This window comes from Chiloscyllium plagiosum, unplaced genomic scaffold (assembly GCF_037043375.1).
Source record: "Chiloscyllium plagiosum isolate Xiang-an unplaced genomic scaffold, Cpla_swu_hap1 HiC_scaffold_30, whole genome shotgun sequence".
NCBI lineage: Eukaryota > Metazoa > Chordata > Chondrichthyes > Orectolobiformes > Hemiscylliidae > Chiloscyllium > Chiloscyllium plagiosum.
This window is the reverse complement of record NW_028270168.1, coordinates 17,689,515-17,708,723: the sequence shown is the minus strand read 5'-3', so window position 1 is coordinate 17,708,723 and position 19,209 is coordinate 17,689,515. Positions and strand designations below refer to the sequence as shown.

The 19,209-nt window shown below is 41.7% G+C and overlaps 2 protein-coding genes across 2 annotated transcripts; both read right to left on the bottom strand.

The window, feature by feature from the left end:
- Positions 1-286: 286 nt before the first annotated feature.
- gpatch3 (G patch domain containing 3) lies at positions 287-12,689 on the bottom strand. The gene is made up of 7 exons (XM_043717156.2): positions 12,335-12,689; positions 10,496-10,938; positions 10,038-10,212; positions 9,873-9,932; positions 9,549-9,670; positions 7,960-8,087; positions 287-7,320 (listed from the first exon to the last, which is right to left on the bottom strand). Exons 1-7 carry the CDS (start codon positions 12,672-12,674, stop codon positions 7,107-7,109), a joined length of 1,482 nt encoding a protein of 493 aa, XP_043573091.1. The 5' UTR covers positions 12,675-12,689; the 3' UTR covers positions 287-7,106.
- A 3,927-nt stretch (positions 12,690-16,616) lies between these two features.
- On the bottom strand, positions 16,617-18,940 carry LOC122563571 (nuclear receptor subfamily 0 group B member 2-like). Its single transcript, XM_043717467.2, has 2 exons — positions 18,221-18,940; positions 16,617-17,024 (listed from the first exon to the last, which is right to left on the bottom strand). Exons 1-2 carry the CDS (start codon positions 18,747-18,749, stop codon positions 16,789-16,791), a joined length of 765 nt encoding a protein of 254 aa, XP_043573402.2. The 5' UTR covers positions 18,750-18,940; the 3' UTR covers positions 16,617-16,788.
- Positions 18,941-19,209: the final 269 nt, after the last annotated feature.

Genomic DNA, 19,209 nt, shown 5'->3' with positions numbered 1-19,209 from the left:
AATATAATTTCCTTCACATCACAAAATAGAATTGGAGGTTGATTAGCTTTACTTATATTGAAAATATTTAGGATTTTCCAAGAATTCTGTTGGTCTGTATATTGCACAAGAGTGAATGCAGTTTTCAGTTCATTTGTGTTTTAGGTTCATTGTGCAGTAACTGGGGATTACACCTATGTTATATAATCTTCATGCTGAATTGAGAGAAGTGACATTAATCAGTAGAGTAATAGAGTTTGCAAAAATTCACCAAGTTACAAATTGGAATGAATACATAACACTTGACAGGAGTGGCAGAATAAATTTATTTTAAAAATATAAGAATATTTTATTCAACATATATTTTTCCTAAAATTGAATTATCAAAATTTTCAATTGTAACAGAAAACAGTATAAATACTCAGCATGTGAGGTAGCATTGTAAGAAAAACAGTTGATGATGACTTGTCATCAGAATGGTTTGCTGAGCAATTCCAGCATGTGTTTCTATTTCAGATTTCCAGAATCTGTAATGTTTTAATTTTGAGTACATAGGAACTTCTGTATAAAATTCCTAACTACAATATTTTTCATGACACTGACAGGTCTCAACATGGGGTTCTAAAGTTTCTTCTGCTGGGCTATTTTCTGATCTACAACCTTAATTACATACTCAAAGATTCAACTATGTTAATTATGCAATACATACCCACCTGAGAGAACAGCATACGTTTGTGATTAGTTTGTTTCTTCATTTGTTCGGTCACTTTCTAAAGATTTTAGTAACTTGCTCATGACAGTTAGTAGGCTAAAAATAGTAATAACTTCTTAGTTTATTTGTATTATTTCTTATTCATTTCCAGAATAGCCTAAATCATGTTAGCTTTGAGCTTAACATATTCTATGATTGGAATACTATTCCTCAGCAACCCAACATGACCACATGATGCTAGGTCACAATTTTTCACTTTTTAAATGAAGATGAAAATTTAGAGAAAGCTGCAAATTTTAAGTTTGCAGATGATACCAATTTAGGTGACAATAAATAGGGAATATTGCAAAGGAACATCAAAATCCATCTGTCCTATTAATGTAGGAAGCATGAAATCACCTGATTTGAACCTAGGAGCGAGGAAAGAAAGATTAGATTTTTTAAAAAATGACAAGAAGCTAGGAACTAAATGAATAGAGAGATTAAGGGTTCCACGTACCAAAATCACCAAATATACAGTGACTGTGCATAAATGCAGAAATGTTCAGAAATTCAGTACAAAGTTAGATTTGTCTTTGTTAAATTTCAAACTGGGGAGTGATAAATCGGTAGATGCAACTCAAATTACAGGATGGTTAATTGCAATACTTAACTGGGCAGAACAATGAGGAAACACTTTTAATCAGCAAGCTGTGATGTGAAATTTAGTGCTTGAAAGTGAGGTGGAACGTATTAATTAGTAACTTTCAAAAGTGAATTGGTAAAATACTTGAAGGGGAAAAAGGAAGAGGATTGGGGGAAAGCAATACCAAATTGCTGGCACATACTTCATAGCTCAAGTGGTCATCTTCTGTGATGTCATTCAATAATTCTAGAGAGAATTGGAACTTAATGCAGGCAAACATGACAAAATGCAGATTTAGGAAGGAAACAAAAGTCATACAGCATCCATGAATGTTGATACATCAGCTCAGAATAAAGCTGAATAGCTTTGTAAAGTCAACATGTCAAACTAGAGCAGAGTAACAATAAACAAAGTTTGTGGAATGTTGAACCACCCAGGACTCTGGATAGACGTTCTCCTGCTACTGAGTACAGATGTGTTTGTAAAGACACAAGACATTTTGGACACCATGTTGGGAAGGCTGAACTTCAGTGTCATAGTGTGTTATGAGGAACAACTGGTGAGACTTGGGGTAATCAATCAGTCTGGAAATGGGACTTGTGCAGGGTGACTGTACATGTGCATAGGTTGTTAAAAGCATTGAAAATGTTAACCTAAAATATTTTCAGTATGGAAATTGGATGGTGGTACAAGTTCAGTCAGATGTCAGGAAATTCTTCTTCAGCTAAAGAATGATTACCACTTGGAAGCAATCCAGATAGACATATGGAGGCAAAACTCCAGAAACATTGGGAATTTTAGGATAAATGTAGATGAGCTGAAAGTCTTGTCCCATCCATAACTATCTTCTGACCCACAGATGCAGTGGAAAACATGTAGAAAGCAGACTTTATTCTGAATGGAATAAGGGTGGGTGATGGAGTTTATGTCCATGATCAAAACTCCTTGTCCCTAACCCCTGGATGCAGTTGGAGAGGTCCCGAGGTCTCCAGGATACAGCAGAGCCTGTCGGGATATGCGAGTATATGGTTTCAATTTCTTTTAATTCTGATTTTTCTTCAGTTCCTGGACATAGAGGTCACAAGGTCATATATTTGGTCGGTTGCTTTACTCGAAACACTATTCGGGTAGTGTCTCCCACCCATCCTCCTCCTCCTCTTCTAACCAAAAAAACAAACAAGCTCTGTGCGTCGGTTGGCAAGGTGACAAGTGTTTTCTTTTGTGTTTCAATTTTTTTCCGGCAGTCTATTTGGGAATTTAGAATAGCGGGGATGGAGGTGAGGGCAGTTGAATGTCCCTCCTGCAGTATGTGGGAGGTAAGGATCACCTCTGGTGTCCCTACTGACTTCATTTGTGGCAAGTGCACCCAACCCCAGCTCCTCGAGAACCATGTTAGGGAACTGGAGCTGGAGCTGGATGAACTTCGGATCATTCAGAAGGTGGAGGGAGTTATAGTTAGGTAGTTACTCCACAGCCACATGAAGAAGGTAGATGGATTACCCTCAGGGGTAGGAAAGGGAACCCGCAGGCAGTGCAGGGATCTCCTGTGGTGGTTCCCCTCAACAACAAGTATACCGTTTTGGATACTGTGGAGGGGTACAACTTACTAGGGGTAAGCAATGGAGCACAGATCTTTGGCGCGGAGTCTGTCTGTTGCTCAGAGGGGAAGGGGGAAGAGGAGCAGAGCTTTAGTCATTGGGAACTGCATAGTTAGGAGGACAGATAGGAGGTTTTATGGGAATGAGAGAGACTCCCGATTGGTGTGTTGCCTCCCAGGTGCCAGGGTTCGTGATGACTCTGATCGTGTTTTTGGGATCCTTGAGGGGGAAGGGGAGCAGCCCAAAGTTGTGGTCCACATAGACACCAATGACATAGATCCCCACCTTTCTTCCTCCCTAAGGCAGAAATTCAGGGAGCTAGGGTGGAAGCTTAGAGCCAGAACAAATAGAGTTGTTATCTCTGATTTGTTGCCCGTGCCACATGCTAGTGAAGCAAGGAACAGGGAGAGAGCAGAGTTGAACACGTGGCTGGTACAGGAGGGTGGGTTTTGGATTCTTAGATAATTGGAGCTGTTTCTGGGGAAGGTGGAACTTCTACAAACAGGATGGTTTTCACCTGAACCAGAGGGGTACCAATATCGGGGCTTTGCTAATGCTCTTCATGGGGGGGGTTTAAACTAATGCAGCAGGGGAATGGGAACCTGAAATATTATTCCAGTGTACAGGAGATTGAGGGAAGAAAGGTCAGGGAGAGTTTTACAAGGTTCTGAGAAGACACCAACAATCAGGATGTTGGTTTGAAATGTGTATTTCAATGCCAGGCACATCTAGAATAAGGTGAGTGAACTTGCAGCAGGGGTTGGTACCTGGGATGTTGATGTTGTGGCGACTTTGGAGATATGGCTCGAGAAGGGACAGGAATGGTTGTTGTAGATTCCGGGATTTAAATGTTTCACATTTAAATGTTCACGAGAACACAGAAGATGGTAAAAGAGGAGGGGGTGTGGCTTATTAATCAGCAGCTGAGATAATATTTGAGGACTCATCCACTGAGGTAGTTTGGGCAGAGAGTAGAAACAGGAAAGGAGAGGTCACTCTGTTGGGGAATTTTGTATAGGCCTCCAAATTATTCCAGGGATGTAGAGGAAAGGATAGCAAAGATGATTCTCTATAGGAGTGAGTGTAACAGGGTAGTTGTTATGGGGGACTTTAATTTCCCCAGTATTGACTGGGAACATTATAGCTGGAAATGTGTTGCTGGAAAAGCGCAGCAGGTCAGGCAGCATCCAGGGAACAGGAGAATCGACGTTTCGGGCATAAGCCCTTCTTCAGGAAGGGCTTATGCCTGGATGCTGCCTGACCTGCTGCGCTTTTCCAGCAACACATTTCCAGCTCTGATCTCCAGCATCTGCAGACCTCACTTTCTCCTGGGAACATTATAGCTCAAGTAGTGTAGATAGATCAGGTTTTGTTCAACATGTGCAGGAGAGTTTTCTGACACAGTATTTAGACAGAGCAACAAGGGGCGACACCATATTGGATTTACTACTGGTGAATGATCCCAGCCAGGTGTTAGATTTGGAGGTAGGTGAGCACTTTGGCGATAGTGACTACAATTCGGTTATGTTTACAATAGCAATGGGCAGGAGTAGGTATATACTGCAGGGAAAGAGGTATAACGGGGGGAGAGAGAGGTGATACAATTAGGCAAAATTTAGGATGCATAGGATGGGGAAGGAACCAGCAGGGGATGGACACTCTTGAAACATGGAGCTTATTCATGGAACAGCTACTGCAGGTCCTTGATAACTATATACATATCAGGCAGGGAGGTAGTTGTCAAGAGAGAGAGCCATGGTTTACTAAAGAAGTTGAAGCTCTTGTCAGGATGAAGAGGAAGGCTTATGAGAAGATGAGGTGTGAAAGGTCAGTTAGAGGGCTTGAGAGTTATAAGTTAGCCAGAATAGATCTAAAGAGAGGGCTAAGGAGAGCCAGGAGGGAACATGAGAAGTTGTTGGCAGATAGGATCAAAGAAAACCCTAAGGCTTCTATAGGTATATCAGGAATAAAAGAATGACTAGGGCCACTCAAAGATAATAGTGGAAAGTTGTGTGTTGAGTCTGAGGACATAGGGGAAGCGCTTAGTGAATACTTTTTGTCAGTATTCACATTGGAAAAGGGCAATGTTAATGACAATACAGAGATACAGGTGACAAGATTAGATGGGGCTGAGGTTGGCAAAGAGGAGGTTTTAGCAATTTTGGAAGATCTGAAAATAGATGAGACCCCGGGGCCGGATGGGTTTTATCCTTTTTTTCTCTGGGAAGCCAGGGAGCAGATTGCAGAGCCTGTGGCTTTGATCTTTATGTCATTATCGTCGACAGGAGTAGTGCCAGAAGACTGTAGGATAGCAAATGCTGTTCCTTTGTTTAAGAAGGGGAGTCGGGACAACCCTGGTAATTATAGGCCAAGTGAGCCTTACTTCAGTTGTGGGTAAGGTGTTGGAAAAGGTTATAGGATAGGATAAGGAGATAGGATTTATAATCATCTGAAAAGGAATAATTTGATTAGGGTTAGTCAACACGATTTTGTGAAGGGTAGGTCATGCCTCACTAACTTTACTGAGTTCTATGAGAAGGTGACAAAACAGGTGGATGAAGGGTGATGTGGTGTATATGGACTTCAGTAAGGCATTTGATAAGGTTCCACATGGTAGGCTATTGTACAAAATAAGGAGTTTCGGGATTGAAGGTATTTTAGCGGTTTGGATCAGAAATTGGCTAGCTGAAAGAAGACAGGGTGTTGGCTGATGGGAAATGTTCATCCTGGAGCTCAGTTATCAGTGGTGTGCTGCAAGGATCTGTTTTGGGGCTATTGCTGTTTGTCATTTTTATATATGATCTGGAGGTGGGCGTAGAAGGATGGGTTAGTAACTTTGCAGATAACACTAAGGCAGGCAGAGTTGTGGATAGTGCGGAAGGATGTTGTGGGTTGCAGAGGGACATAGATAAGATGCAGAGCTGGGTTAAGAAGTGGCAAGTGGAGTTTAATGCGGAAAAGTGTGAGGTAGTTCACTTCAAAAGGAGTAACAGGTATGCAAAGTACTGGGCTAATGGTAAAATTCTTGGCAGTGAAGATGAACAGAGAGACCTTGGTGTCCAGGTGCATAAATCCCAGAAAGTTGACCCTCAGGTTGATAGGGTTGTTAAGAAGGTATATGGTGTGTTGGCGTTTATTGGTAGGGGTATTGAGTTTCGGAGCCACAAGGTCATACTTCAGTTGTCCAAGGCACCTGGGGTATTGCGTGCAGTTCTGGTCACCATATTATAGGAAAGATGTGGAAGCTTTGGAAAGGGTTCAGAGGAGATTTACTAAGATGTTGCCTGGTACAGAAGGAAGGTCTTAAGGGGAAAGGCTGAGGGAACTGAGGCTGTTTTTGTTGGGGAGAAGAAGATTAAGGGGTGACTTAATCAAGACGTATAAGATAATCAGAGAGTTAGATAGGCTGGACAGCGAGAGCTTTTTTCCTCGAATGGTGAAGGCTAACATGAGGGGACATAGCTTTAAATTGAGGGGTGATAGATTTAGGACAGATATCAGAGATAGTTTCTTTACTCAGAGTAGTAGGAGCGTGGAACGGCCTGCCTACAACAGTAGTAGACTGGCCGACATTAAGGACATTTAAATGGGCATTGGACATACGTATGGATAATAATGGAACAGTGTAGGTTAGATGGGCATCAGATTAATTTCACAGGTCAGCACAACATCAAGGGCCAAAGGGCCTGTACTGCACTGTAACTTTCTATGTTCTATGATACCTGTGAATTATAATTTTCAACCTTCTGTTCAAATCTCATCATGCCTTCCACCTTGGCCTTTTGTGCATCTCCTCTCCAAGCTTTTCAGCTTGCCCAAGTTCTCCTTTAACACGAAGACAATAATTTTCTGATAATGATTCTGGGAAGCATGGTTGAGATATCTTTCCACTAGAGCAAAGGCATATAAATACCAAGAGTTGTTACTGTTCTTCCTCTGATCATTTTGCTAGAACTTCATCCAGTCCCTCAATTGCTTAGAGACCATGTTTACTGTATGATTGTTCCAGGTTGTATGCTGATGTATGGTCAATGTTAGATGAGGTTGGGGAACCTGGACCATGGTTTGCACCTGTGAATATTACACCTTGTTGCATTGTCAGTGCCAAGGCACAGCAGGTACCAAGACTAATACTGTATTTCACAGAAGTACCAGACTCCACTAAGGATATACCAACAACTGGAGAATGTTATTATTGGCGTAAAAGAGTGTAGGTGCTTAGCTCTGACCCTTTGACAAACTGCACATCCATTCTGTACTTCATGCTGATCACTGGCTGTCTACGGAGCAGAGTGTCACCCTGGTCTATTTCCTCAGGCTGGTCGTACACAGTTGAAATCAAGTGCTTGGTTTGTTGACGTGCTTTGCGTGCTGGCTGGTAGTTTTGGATTCTTTCTCCGTGATATCTGCAGAATATCACATATTAACAAAACAATGTCAGCAAGGACAATTCAAATAAATCACAACCAACTTGAAGCTCTTCTCTTCCAATTGATGGTAGTAGGATTCAGATTTATGCAGCATCTAGACAATAAACCAAAACTCTGTCATGACATATTAGTATCAGTTTGGCTCAAGAGGTAGCCTTGGAATCAGAAGGATGTGATTTTTAAGTCTTACCCAGAGAATTGAGCACAAAATTCAGTTTCAAGTAATAGCATGATATAAATGCACATCATTTCTTTCAGTGACCTCCTGATGACCCCAATCCCCCCACCAACACACACACACAAAGTGTGGTATTTGACACTATTAGGAACATGAGTTCCAAAGTACAGACTTGTGAACTAGAAAATACTTTTTCATCACAGTTCTCCAGTTTGACTGCAGTTTCAGGAATATACAGTTCCCAGTTTTAACATTCCATGCAGAATCATTGAAAAATTGTCAATACAGAGCTCTCAATAGTTCAACACAACTTCTCCTGTAAACAGAGCATCATGAGCGACAGCCTGTTACCAGTTGAGACTTCTGTGTAGTAAAAACATTTACATGTGGAAGACTCTTTGTAACCCAGTCACTAAGGAGCCATTTGTATCACTTACCCAAATCCTCGTTTACACTTGGGGTTCTGACCATCATTGTCCAGAGCATCAGCCACACCAGAATTACTGGAGCCAAGACCTTGCCCATCTCTCCATCCCTGCTTTTCCATCACCTTCCTGCCAATTCCCTAGGTAAGAATCAGAAAATGCAGTAATCAACATTAGAATAGCATCACAGTCAGCACAGATATGGTGAAATATTCCTGTGCTGTACTGTTCTATGTTCTGTTATCCAAAAAGAAACTGGCTGAACAGTGAGCAATAGCTCATCAGACCAAGTTACAATATTTCATTCCCAATGCAGCACAAGAAACAATTCTAACTAGCCACATGCCTGTGGAGACTTACTGATCTGCAAAATTAACTAATGCTGTGACATTGACCCTAACCACATTTCATTGCAACCTTAATTCACAAAGTTAAAAAAAAACCACACAATACCAGGTTATAGTCCAATTTATTTGAAAGTACAAGCTTTCGGAGCACTGCTCCTTCATCAGGTAACTGGTGGAGCAGAACTTATGGTAAGAGATCAAAGTGTCATCGAACTGATGCAATGTATTGAACAAACAGAGACTGATGTTAAGTCTTTAATAACTTAGAATGGGGATGCAGGTTTCGATTCATTAATTTGTACTTCTGGGAATTACATATTAATTCTGGCAATTACATATTGGACGTGGTGCTGTGTGATTCCTACCTTTGTCCATCTCAGTCTAACAACAGCACCTCCATGTCATTAATCACAAAGATCTTGTTTAGCAGCTCAAGGCAATGATGTATAAACTTCAATATATATGAGAGTTAAACCCATTATTGAGTCAAAAGCACCACAGAATTATTGGAGGTACACTGTTGGAGGTATTGTCAAAAAAGTCTCTCAATGTTTGTTCAGGGGACACAAAATCTTTGGTAATCTTTCCACAGAGAAGCTAGGAGTTATCGGTGTCCTAGCCAACATTTTTCTTTCAACCAATGTCAATACAACATGCAAAATGGGCTGATCATTTAATTTGCCGCCATGGACCATATGTGCAATTGGCTTGGTTACTACAAAAGTAGTTCATTTGTTGAGAGAATTAAAAGATTGGAGGAACTAAATAGTTCACTCCTATTTCTAGAGGCACTGTGGTTAATCCCATAGATGCAAAAGTATGTTATAAATGCAAATGTTTCCTGTACAATTGCAGTAGCAATGACACAGAGTAAATCTCTACATAACAAAAAGAGAAAATGCTGAAAATACTCAGTTGGTCTGACAGCATCTGTGGGGAGAGGAACAGAGTTAACATCTAAGAACAGGACCCTTTCATCAGAACAATTCTGAAATGTTTTTACTTCAGATTTCAGGCATCAAAAGCATTTCTCTTTTGTGCAAGTCTACACAGTTTGTCAAGCATTTGAAATAGGTACAACAATAGTTGCTTATTCTCTGATTCACATGAAGAGCGGTAGGGACCAGATTATTATTTAAGTTTGCTGGAAGGCTCTGAATGAAACTGACTGTTTAAACACATACATTTAGCAGAACCATCAATTTATCGTTATAAACTATTTGGAGGGGAAGCTAAACAAGGAAACACACTTACCTTAGTATATCGTTCAAAACCTCCAATACGTGGGGACTGCACCGAGACAATCTCCACACCCTCTCTCTGCCGTTGTTCTAGCCTCATCTGCACATAATCCTGTGAATCTTTATCTCCGCCACCTGTGCAAAATTTGAGAAGTAACTTTTTCCATTCTCTGCATTATAGCAACAGTCATTAGACAGGTAAAACAAGCAACTTGCATTTATGATGGTCTACTATAATACTTCACCATTTTGTTGCATTTGCAAAGGATTATATAAGAAATCAAATTCCAAAGGCACATCATCAAAATTCATAAAGAACCCATTCATCCAAACTGACCTTTATCATAGTAGACACTCATATCGACGTCCCAGTCATCTGCAGTCTCCTCGTCAAAATCTGAAAGAAAGCAGCAAAATTAAACCACTGACACGTGCCCATCAACTAGTGGATCAACCATTCCATGTCTATTCCAACCCTAAAAATCCTCACATTACAACCTACCTCCTTTCTCCTCCTGCCAATATTGAGCATCAGTGTAAAACACCAGTCCCGACCCTCCCTTCTCCCACTTGAGTTCAATCTCTTCCTCATAGAGTCGTTCCTTCATCCTCTCCTGAGTCGTAACATCCTCGTAGAGTGCTTCGTATCTTTCCCATTCCTCACATGTATCATTGTCCTGAGAAAAACACAAAGCTCAGTGACCAGCCACAAACACTACTTGCATTTATACAATTCACTAGAGCAAAACTGTTCAGACAGCACAAACTAAGAACCAGCGCCTGGAGCTAGCCTTGACTACCCATCCATCCTAATTCAGGCTCAAGTTCCAATCCTTGCAGTACCCAGCTCACCATGATGCCTAAGGAGGACAAGCGTGGTGATGGGGCTACTTCAAATATCCATGTCTATCCATGACCTTTCCTCACACCAAAGCAAAGCACCAAGAAAACGTTACTTACTTCATCAGAATGAGACTCCTCTGCCTCCTCCTCATCTCCTGTCTGGAAAGACTTCCTGTGTCCAGTTCCATGTTGCTTCTTTCCTGTTTGCTGCACAGGAGCACACACATCTCTCTGTGGGTTTTCTCCTGCAGCTGTATATATTGCCTCCATACACTTGAAGGAAGCAGAGTCCTGGTACTTAAAAGGAACATTACCATAACGCCTGTTTGAGGTGGTCTTGGGAAATTTCAGATCAAGCTTGGTGATAATGCGGGGTGGCAAACGGCACGCTTGGATCAATTCTAGGAAAACTCTCAGTGGCGTTCCCACATTCCCATTGGGCATCAGCGTTGGGGGGTTTAACTCTGGCAATCTGGACAAATCCTCAGGTGTGAAAGTCTCACTTAGAGCTCTTCGATTCCGAAGTTCCTTTCTGGTTTTGTATGAGAAGAGGTGAGAATCTGTTGAAGATAAGCAGTAATGAACATAGACCTCTTCCCATACAGAACAGCAAAGCCCAAACATTTGTACATACCAAAATCCCCAGAGACATGGTCTGGGTGGGATACTCTTTGGAGGGTGGGTGCAGCCATGATGGGCTGAATGGCCTTTAGCTGCACTATAGGGATTCTATGATTCTACGAAACTGCCCAGTGCCACTGTAATACATTTATACAGGTGCTGCTTCAAACCTACAAATTGTTTTTCAGACTCATGATACTTTATAGTAGCAGTGATCTGTTCATATAGGCAGGTCTGGAGGTTTAAAGTTTAGCCATCCAAGCTACAAGATTTCATAACTTGTGATGAATAGTTTATTTTAAATAGCAAAGCATCCCATGGTATTTCAGGAAAGTTATCCAGTTTTGGAACAGTAGTGGGGAAACTATTGGAAAAATTCCATATTCTGAAATTTTACAGAATGAATCTCTGCTTGGAGAGGCATGAATCAAGCAAAGATGGGCAGCTAGGCTTTGTTAGAGGGAGAGCATGTTGAACAAGTTTCATTCTTTTTTTAATGGAGGTCACTACATATGTAGATGAGGGTAGTGCAGCTATGTTGTCTGCGTGGATTTCAGTCAGGCTTTTGACAAGATTTCTCATGGCAACTAGCTAAGCAGCTATGAGTCTGTGGTATAATGGGAAAATTGAAAATTGGATTCAAAACAGGCTTAGCAGCAGAAAGCTGTTTGCAGAATACATAAATGATGTAGGCATGAATATAGGAAGTATGATCAGCAAGTTAACAAATAACACAAAAACTCGTGGTGTGATAAATAGTGAGGACGAAAGCCTTAGAGTAAAGGACAATATAGACAAGCTGGCAGATGGGCTGAACAACAGCAAATGGAATTTAATTCAGCAAATTGAGAGAAGCTACATTTTGGGAGGGCTAGACCTGCTGAGTTTCTCCAGCATTCTGTGTCTGTTTCAGATTACCAGCATCCACTGTATTTTGGTTTTTATAGAGTATTAGAAATGTACAGTACTGACACAGATCCTTCGGTCCAACATCTCGGTGCCGACCAGATATCCCAACCCAATCTAGTCCCACCTGCCAGCACCCGGCCCATATTCCTCCAAACCATTTGCCATCAGTTAGGCAACAAAAGAGCATATGCTGTTAGTAATGTACAGTTTTAAGACAAATGCAACAGGAAATTTAAAGGGACTTTGAGGAATTTACTTGCCAGAAAGGGTCCCAGGAATACTTATGACATTTAAGAAGTATTTAGGTGACCAACGTGGACACGACGGGCCCAAGAGCCTTTTTTTCCGTACTATAAAATCTCTTACCCTACTTTCCCCCTCCCTCCTATACCACTCATCCCCTTCCCCATTCCCCCCAACTCTCACCTGCAATCTCCGCCGTTCGGACAATACGGATGAAACAGTGGCTCTGTAGACTGTCTCCGGCCCTATCCAGCCATTGACAGCCGTCGTACATCAGCTGAAAGCTGGAGGCTCGATCAGCTGGCAGCCGAACCACACAGCAGCAGGTCGGGCTGCGGCCTGGCTCCGGTGCCCTGGCTACAGTCGAGGACGGCAACCTCTTCCTTTCGGGCCGGTGCCGGTAATGAAAACAGCTGAAGCCACCACTCTCGGTGAACTGTGAGAACTGATGGCGGAGATCAGCAGAGCGAAGACTGCGCGGAATATTCCCGACAACCGCGTAAACATCATCCTGGGCCGCCATCTTTCAGACTGGCAGAGGGCGGTTGCACCTGCGCATTGGACATCTAGACCGATACAGGCGATGAGTGGTGCCCTCTTTGTTCAGGTATCATTACACCTTGGACTTCTGCGTCGGTCCATAGTAAGGGCTTTTGCCCGAAACGTCGATTTTGCCTGTCTTCGGATGCTGCCTGAATTGCTGTGCTCTTCCAGCACCACTGATCCATAGTAATATCTGTCAAGGTACTGCAGTGGTTTGATGTTGCTTTCTGCAAACGGTTGACCAGGACTTTTTGCTGTGCTGTCAGCCTTTGGATTGTTTATAGAGGACTTTGATACTCAACTTGTTTGGCCATAATATACTAACTTTGGTCATCAAGTCCTGGAATGGTACATGAACTCAGAGGTTTTGGCTCTCAGACAAGATATTTAATCAAGGCCCTGGTTGCCTACACGGGTCAATATTAAAAGTCATGGCACTTTATTAAAAAAGAGAAACGGAATTATCCTTAGTGGCCTGAACCAATATTTACCCCTCAGGTTACATCACTGAAACATTAGTTTTATTTCTTCTCCGCAGATGCTGCCTAACCTGCTGAGTATTTGGTTTTAGTTTTCCAGCATCCAAAGTATCTTGCTTGTGTTCTTAAAGTTGCCATGTCTCCTTCCTTAACAGTTATTAGTGACCTCACTGAGCAGTAATTCAGCTTCAAAGATCTAATGTTCATCATAAAGACTGGAGGAGTAGATATTGGTGACCAAGATTTTATATGGAGCTGCAGGGTGTGCTCTGGAGGCATGTTAGGAGAAAGGAGTAATACAAAACAGGGAAAGAAAGTCAACGAGTCCTCAGAATGGAAGTCCAGAGTCATTAATTAAATGAATGATTGAGCTTTAAGGCTTGTTTGGAGCAGTAATTCAAGATAGTACTGGGGAGGTATAAGTACTGCATTACATTTATAGTTCAACTAGTTAAACTTCATAATATAACTACAGATAATAATTGAACAATATTTTTAAACTTGAAACTTAATTAATCACATTAGCAGAAGGTTTTAATTGATGAAACTTCCAAATCAGGAGAGTTTGTTTAGAAAGCCGCGGGTTTTTAGAACTGAGAAAGTTTAAATTCTCAGATTTGAGAGAAGTTCATGTCACCAGCAATGTTCCATCTAAGCTGCACAATTGCATAGTTGCTCTGAGAATCTATGCATGCCAATTAGCAGGCCAACACATTTACTTCCAGTTTATCAGCTGTTTCTGTGCAAGGAGTTTGGAACTCCACGCAGCAGTTAGATAAGTTAGAGGAAATGTAGATCAACAGGCTTGGTAAAGATTAATCAAATTTTATTCACAATCCTTGCAATCCTGACTATAAGCAGTCAGTTAAGTAAAACCCTGAAGAGTTGAGGTGAGTCTGTATTTTTCTGGTATTGAATCTCTTTAATAGATAGTGTTGAGAAATTGGTTCAAACTTTGTTCTGCTATATGTTTTAGATCTTGATGCTATCATAATCCCCTTAGGAGAGTATTTTGATTCTCGAGCCCCACCACTACAGGGGTCACCACAAAAGTTAATGGTTTCATCAAAGTACACAAAGTCCCCAGTTTACCTATCCGATGGAATTGGTTTAACAAAAAGCACTGACTAGGCTTCCATACTTACCAAGAACTCTGAATATTCCAAGTAGTAAGTTCTAGCCACAGATAAGTAAAACAATAAACTACCAACATATAACTCAACTAGTTGAAACTCTAACCCCTTTTAATCTCCTACGCACACAGACAGACAGACACAGACAATTAGGAAAAACATATATATATTATGGAAAGAAAATGGGGCTAATACAGTGCAATAGCACAAGTCCATAAAGTTTGATGAGCTGTTCCTTTTACTTCCCAAGATTTTCTGTTCTTTGATTTCCCCCTTCTCCAGCTTATTTCACTTCTTCACAGAAGTCACAGGGCAGTTGCTACATAATTACCAAGTCTCTTGGTCACTGGTCAAAGACAACAGCTTACATCAACTGGTGGGAAAAAAATTGTCTTTCTTCAAACTTCAGGTACTTTTACTGCAGAGAAATAGAGACACAGCATTCCAGAGGCTTCTCCCACACTGTAAACTTCTGTCACTGTATCACAGTCAGAGGGTTGTCACCAGACTGATAACATTTTACATCACAAGCAGTCACATTTGTACAGACCATCAGCTACCTGTTACCAGCTGAATCACTCTCTGCATACACATACCACAATAATGTGACCACTTATCTCACCTCCTCTAATGCTAGCAAAATAATAGTGTCAACTCAACTCACAATAAGTTCCAGCAATTTGTTTTCAAAAGTGCAACAATTCCTTCCCGAGTGCTTGATTTGAAAAATAGTAATTTTCCAAAAAATAAAAAGATGCAATCTTTACATAGTTCCATCCTTATAAAACATGAAACACTATTTCAAAACTGCACATCATACACAAGAACTATGGCAAACAAAGAAAGAAAGATGAGACTTACATCCAATCATCCTTCTTTCCTCCCTTATTGAATCTAAGATAATCTTTCAGCATTTCTTAAATCTTTAACTTATTCCATCATTTTACTCAGAACAATGCATCTGTGATCACAGTATCCTTCCCAGCAATGAGAATAATCTTTACATTAAATAGTTAAAAAAACAGACTTAAACTTGCATTTGGATGTTAACATTTTCAATGAATGCCAATTGATTATCATCGGTATTTTCATAGATTCATAGAGATGTACAGCATGGAAACAGACCCATCGGTCCAACGCGTCCATGCCAATCAGATATCCTAAATTAATCCAGTCCCATTTGCCAGCACTTTTCCATATCCCTCTAAACCCTTCTTATTCATATACCCATCCAGATGCATTTTAAATATTGTAACTGTACCAGCCTCCATTAATCCCTCTGGCTGCTCATTAACACACACACCACCCTTTCTGTGAAAACGTTGCCCCTTCGGTCCCTTTTAAATCTTTCCCCTATCACCCTAACCCTATGCCGTCTAGTTGTAGACTCCCCCAGGAAAAAAAGATCTTATATATTTACACTATCCATGCCCCTCATAACTGAGGCCCATGCAGGTACCCATGGTCACCCTACTGACCTGAAAAAAAGTAAAAGAAGTTAAAGGAAAAGCTTTTCAAAGTGAGGATAAGCTCAGCCAGGCAGAGGAGGGTGATGGTGGAAAGGGACAGTTCAAGCCTTTTTTTACAGGAAGAAGCGAGGAGCCCTGAGATGATTCTGATGGGAGATGGACGTGTAAAGATTTGCACACCCATGACGAAGTGGAAGTGACTGGAACCGGCAAACTGGAAATTCTAAAGCATCATAAAAATTGCGAATGTAAGTGGGAAGAGACTAGACAAAGGAGAAGGAATTGAGGTAGGAAAAGATCAGTTCTGTGGGGAAGAAGCAGGCAGAAACAATGGGTCTCACTGAATGCCCTGTTTACAGATTTTGGGAAAGAGGTAGAAGCAGGCTGTGCAGGTTTAGGGTTAAATGAGCTTGAAGGCAATGGTGGGGAGAGCAGGGTGGGAAGATCACCAGGTGAAATGAGATTAGTGGCTGTTGTGGACACAATGGCCTGGTGTTCCATGGTGAGAAATGTGGGATCAGCCGTGATTCTATTGAATGGCACAGCTGGCTTGAGGGACCAAACGGCCTACTCCAGTTCATATTTCTTCTGGTCTTATGGTCATTTCCTGTTTTTATTTCAAGATTTCCAGTAACAGCAGTATTTTGCTTTAATATTTGCTGAATAGCCTATTCCAGTTCCTATGCATCCAATCCACACATAGATGGATTTATTTCCAAAACGGCTGGACATTTACCAGTTGGCCCCGGATGGTACAGGATGGAAATCAATTAGCAATGACTGCCACTGACAAACTTAATTAAATGTCTATTTTTAAACCTGAGGATTTCTTTCAATTAGAAACCAGAATTCTGACACAGTAAAAGTGCCTCTGATAAAATGTCCAGTCTTCCAAACCAATTTTATTCAAGATAAAACAAAATTAATACAAAACAATATTGAGTTGTGGATAGGCAGCGAATGGCAAGTGATACGGCTGGGCTGAGGTGAGGTGCAGTCAGACCCCGATTTCTTCACCGTGAATATAGCATTTCAAACAGTAGCTCTTTCATGTTTGCTGGCCCGATCATCGGCCTGAAGAAGAGCTCGACGATGAGCCCGGTGCTGACAGTTTTCAGGGCGGACACGGCGAGTAAAATACAGGCGAAGCGGCTACTGTCCTTGGCCGGCACCAGGATCTCATACAGGGCACGCTGCGCTTCCCGCTGAAGGCTCTCAATGTAGGGAGCAGCTCGGAGTCCAGGTAGATCTGCAAAAGACAGGAGCATGAATGAGATCAAAGCAAACTCCCCAGGAAAGAGGCGCACGACAGAGCAAAAGGAATTAGAAGCACAGCATGTCCATTAGCCGCTGGAATCAAACGTTTGGTGTTTCAGGTGGGAGCTTGCTTCCTGACTCAAACATACTAGCTGCGGGTTTATTTTGCATTTCCAACTTGTTGGAAATCTCGCTGTCTGATCAGATCCATAACCAAGCTCTCCACCGCACTCTGAGCAGGACAGTCCGACCCGGAAACAAAGATTTAGAGGTACAGGTTCATAGCTCCTCGAAAGGGGCTTTTGGCTTGCTTGTTTTCACTGTTCAGGGCATAGGGTATAGGAATTGAGACGACTTGTTGCAGCTGAACAAGACGTTGGTGAGGCACATTTGGGATACTGCCTGCAATTCTGGTTCCCCTACTATCGAAAGGATATTATTAAACTAGAAGGATTGCAGAAAAGATTTACTAGGAAGTTACCTGGACTGGAAGGTTTGAGTTAAAAGGAGAGGCTGAGACTTTTTCTCGTGGAGTGTGGGAGACTGAGGGGTCACTTTGTAGAAGTCCATAAAATTATGAGAAGCATAAATAAGGTAGATAGCCGACAGCTTTTCCCCATGGTAATGGAGTCTAAAATTAGAGGGCAGAGGTTTAAGGTTAGAGGGGAGAGATACAGAAAGGTCCAGAGGGGCAATTGTTTCACACAGTTCGTGGTGGAGGCAAGTACAATTTTGTCATTTAAGAAACATTTAGGCAGGTACATGGATGGCATAGAAATGGAGAAATATGGACCATCACAGGCAAATGGGACTAGATTAATTGTGAAAACTGGGGCAGCATTGACAAGTTGGGCCGAAAGGCCTGTTTCCTTGCTGTAAATCTCTGTGACTCTGAGTGCTGGAAATCTTCTTAAAGGCATCGGAGAAAAGTATGTTGTGGGGAGGGGGGAGCCTATGGACGATTCTGAAGTGAGGAAATAATCACACCAGTTATTTATCCAGGAAGTACAGAGATCCCTTGATTCCTGACCTATGTCTGGTACTAACCCCTTACTACGATGTGGTAGAATTATTGCTGGACTCAAGGGGGTGGCAGCAAATTTGTGACTTTTTTTAAAAAACACCTCACCTATACAATTTCCTAGGTTCGTTGCACATTGGAATAAAAACAGAGGCTGTTATAATTACCAGGGTTGAACAGGATAGCTCCTTTCAGGTATGCATACTCCTTGGGACTTAGATCCAGGCCCTGGAATTTTTTCAGACACATTTTTATTCTGTGTACACCAGCCAGTGTTGGCTGCCAACTCCCTTCTTCCTCTGTCCTGAGCAGGCTTGGTCCATTCAGCAAGATTCTCTTCAGCATGCTGTGACTTGGGGTCTCTGTCACCTCGAAGCTCACTCTATCTTGAGCCAATCCTAACAGAAATAATGGGGGCCAGCAGCTCTCCAGCAATAGCAGTTGGTCTGATCTGGGAAGATGATCGAATGAAGGGAGGTTCCTCATAAAACTGATTGTCTTTGCCAACACATCGGATACCACCTGACAGGTAACAAGGGGAGTCTTCAAGCTAACAGTCCGTCTGACTTCACAGGAGCAGTTGTGATGTGAGAACTTGTAGTCTCCACGTTGGCTCAGGATGGTGTATAAGATTGCATTCTGTCGCTTCCCAGAATCATGTTGGCACTTATCAGACAGAACATTTACACAAGCCATAACCACCTCACTAGCAAACCACGATTGCTCGGAATTTAGCTCTCTGACTGTAATGGTGTTAACAAATTAAAGGTAGTTTGAAGTATTAACTTTAACTGGAAACCAAACTCTCTAAATTCTCTAACGTTTCAAACAACCAGTTTTGGAACTCTGCTGAACAAGAGTTGGCTGAGAAGGATCAGGTATGCTTGTCTACAGCTCCCAATGCAGCACACGCTTCCACAGGCAGCGACTGAGCTGCTTATACCTGAGACTATTTATATTGTTTCATTCAAAAACTAGAAGTGACCTTGGCCAGAAAGAACAAGCAGCTTTCATTGAAAAAAATATAAGCTGACAGTAACTAATTGGCCAAGAGACATATCTCTATGGTGCAGGCCAGCAGCAGATAAGATTTTTTTCAATGAAACAGCAGGTTAGACAGATGGAAGTGGCTTATCTTGATTACCTGATGTTATGT

Excerpts from the sequence above, each read along its gene's own strand:
- LOC122563571 (XM_043717467.2), bottom strand. The coding sequence starts at position 18,749 with ATGGCTTGTGTAAATGTTCTGTCTGATAAGTGCCAACATGATTCTGGG. Across the intron at positions 17,025-18,220 it reads AGCTATCCTGTTCAACCCTG|ATCTACCTGGACTCCGAGCT; the intron begins GTAATTATAACA and ends TGTCTTTTGCAG.
- gpatch3 (XM_043717156.2), bottom strand. The coding sequence starts at position 12,674 with ATGGCGGCCCAGGATGATGTTTACGCGGTTGTCGGGAATATTCCGCGC. Across the intron at positions 9,933-10,037 it reads TTGGCAGGAGGAGAAAGGAG|ATTTTGACGAGGAGACTGCA; the intron begins GTAGGTTGTAAT and ends GCTTTCTTTCAG. Across the intron at positions 7,321-7,959 it reads AAGTGTAAACGAGGATTTGG|ATATCACGGAGAAAGAATCC; the intron begins GTAAGTGATACA and ends GATATTCTGCAG.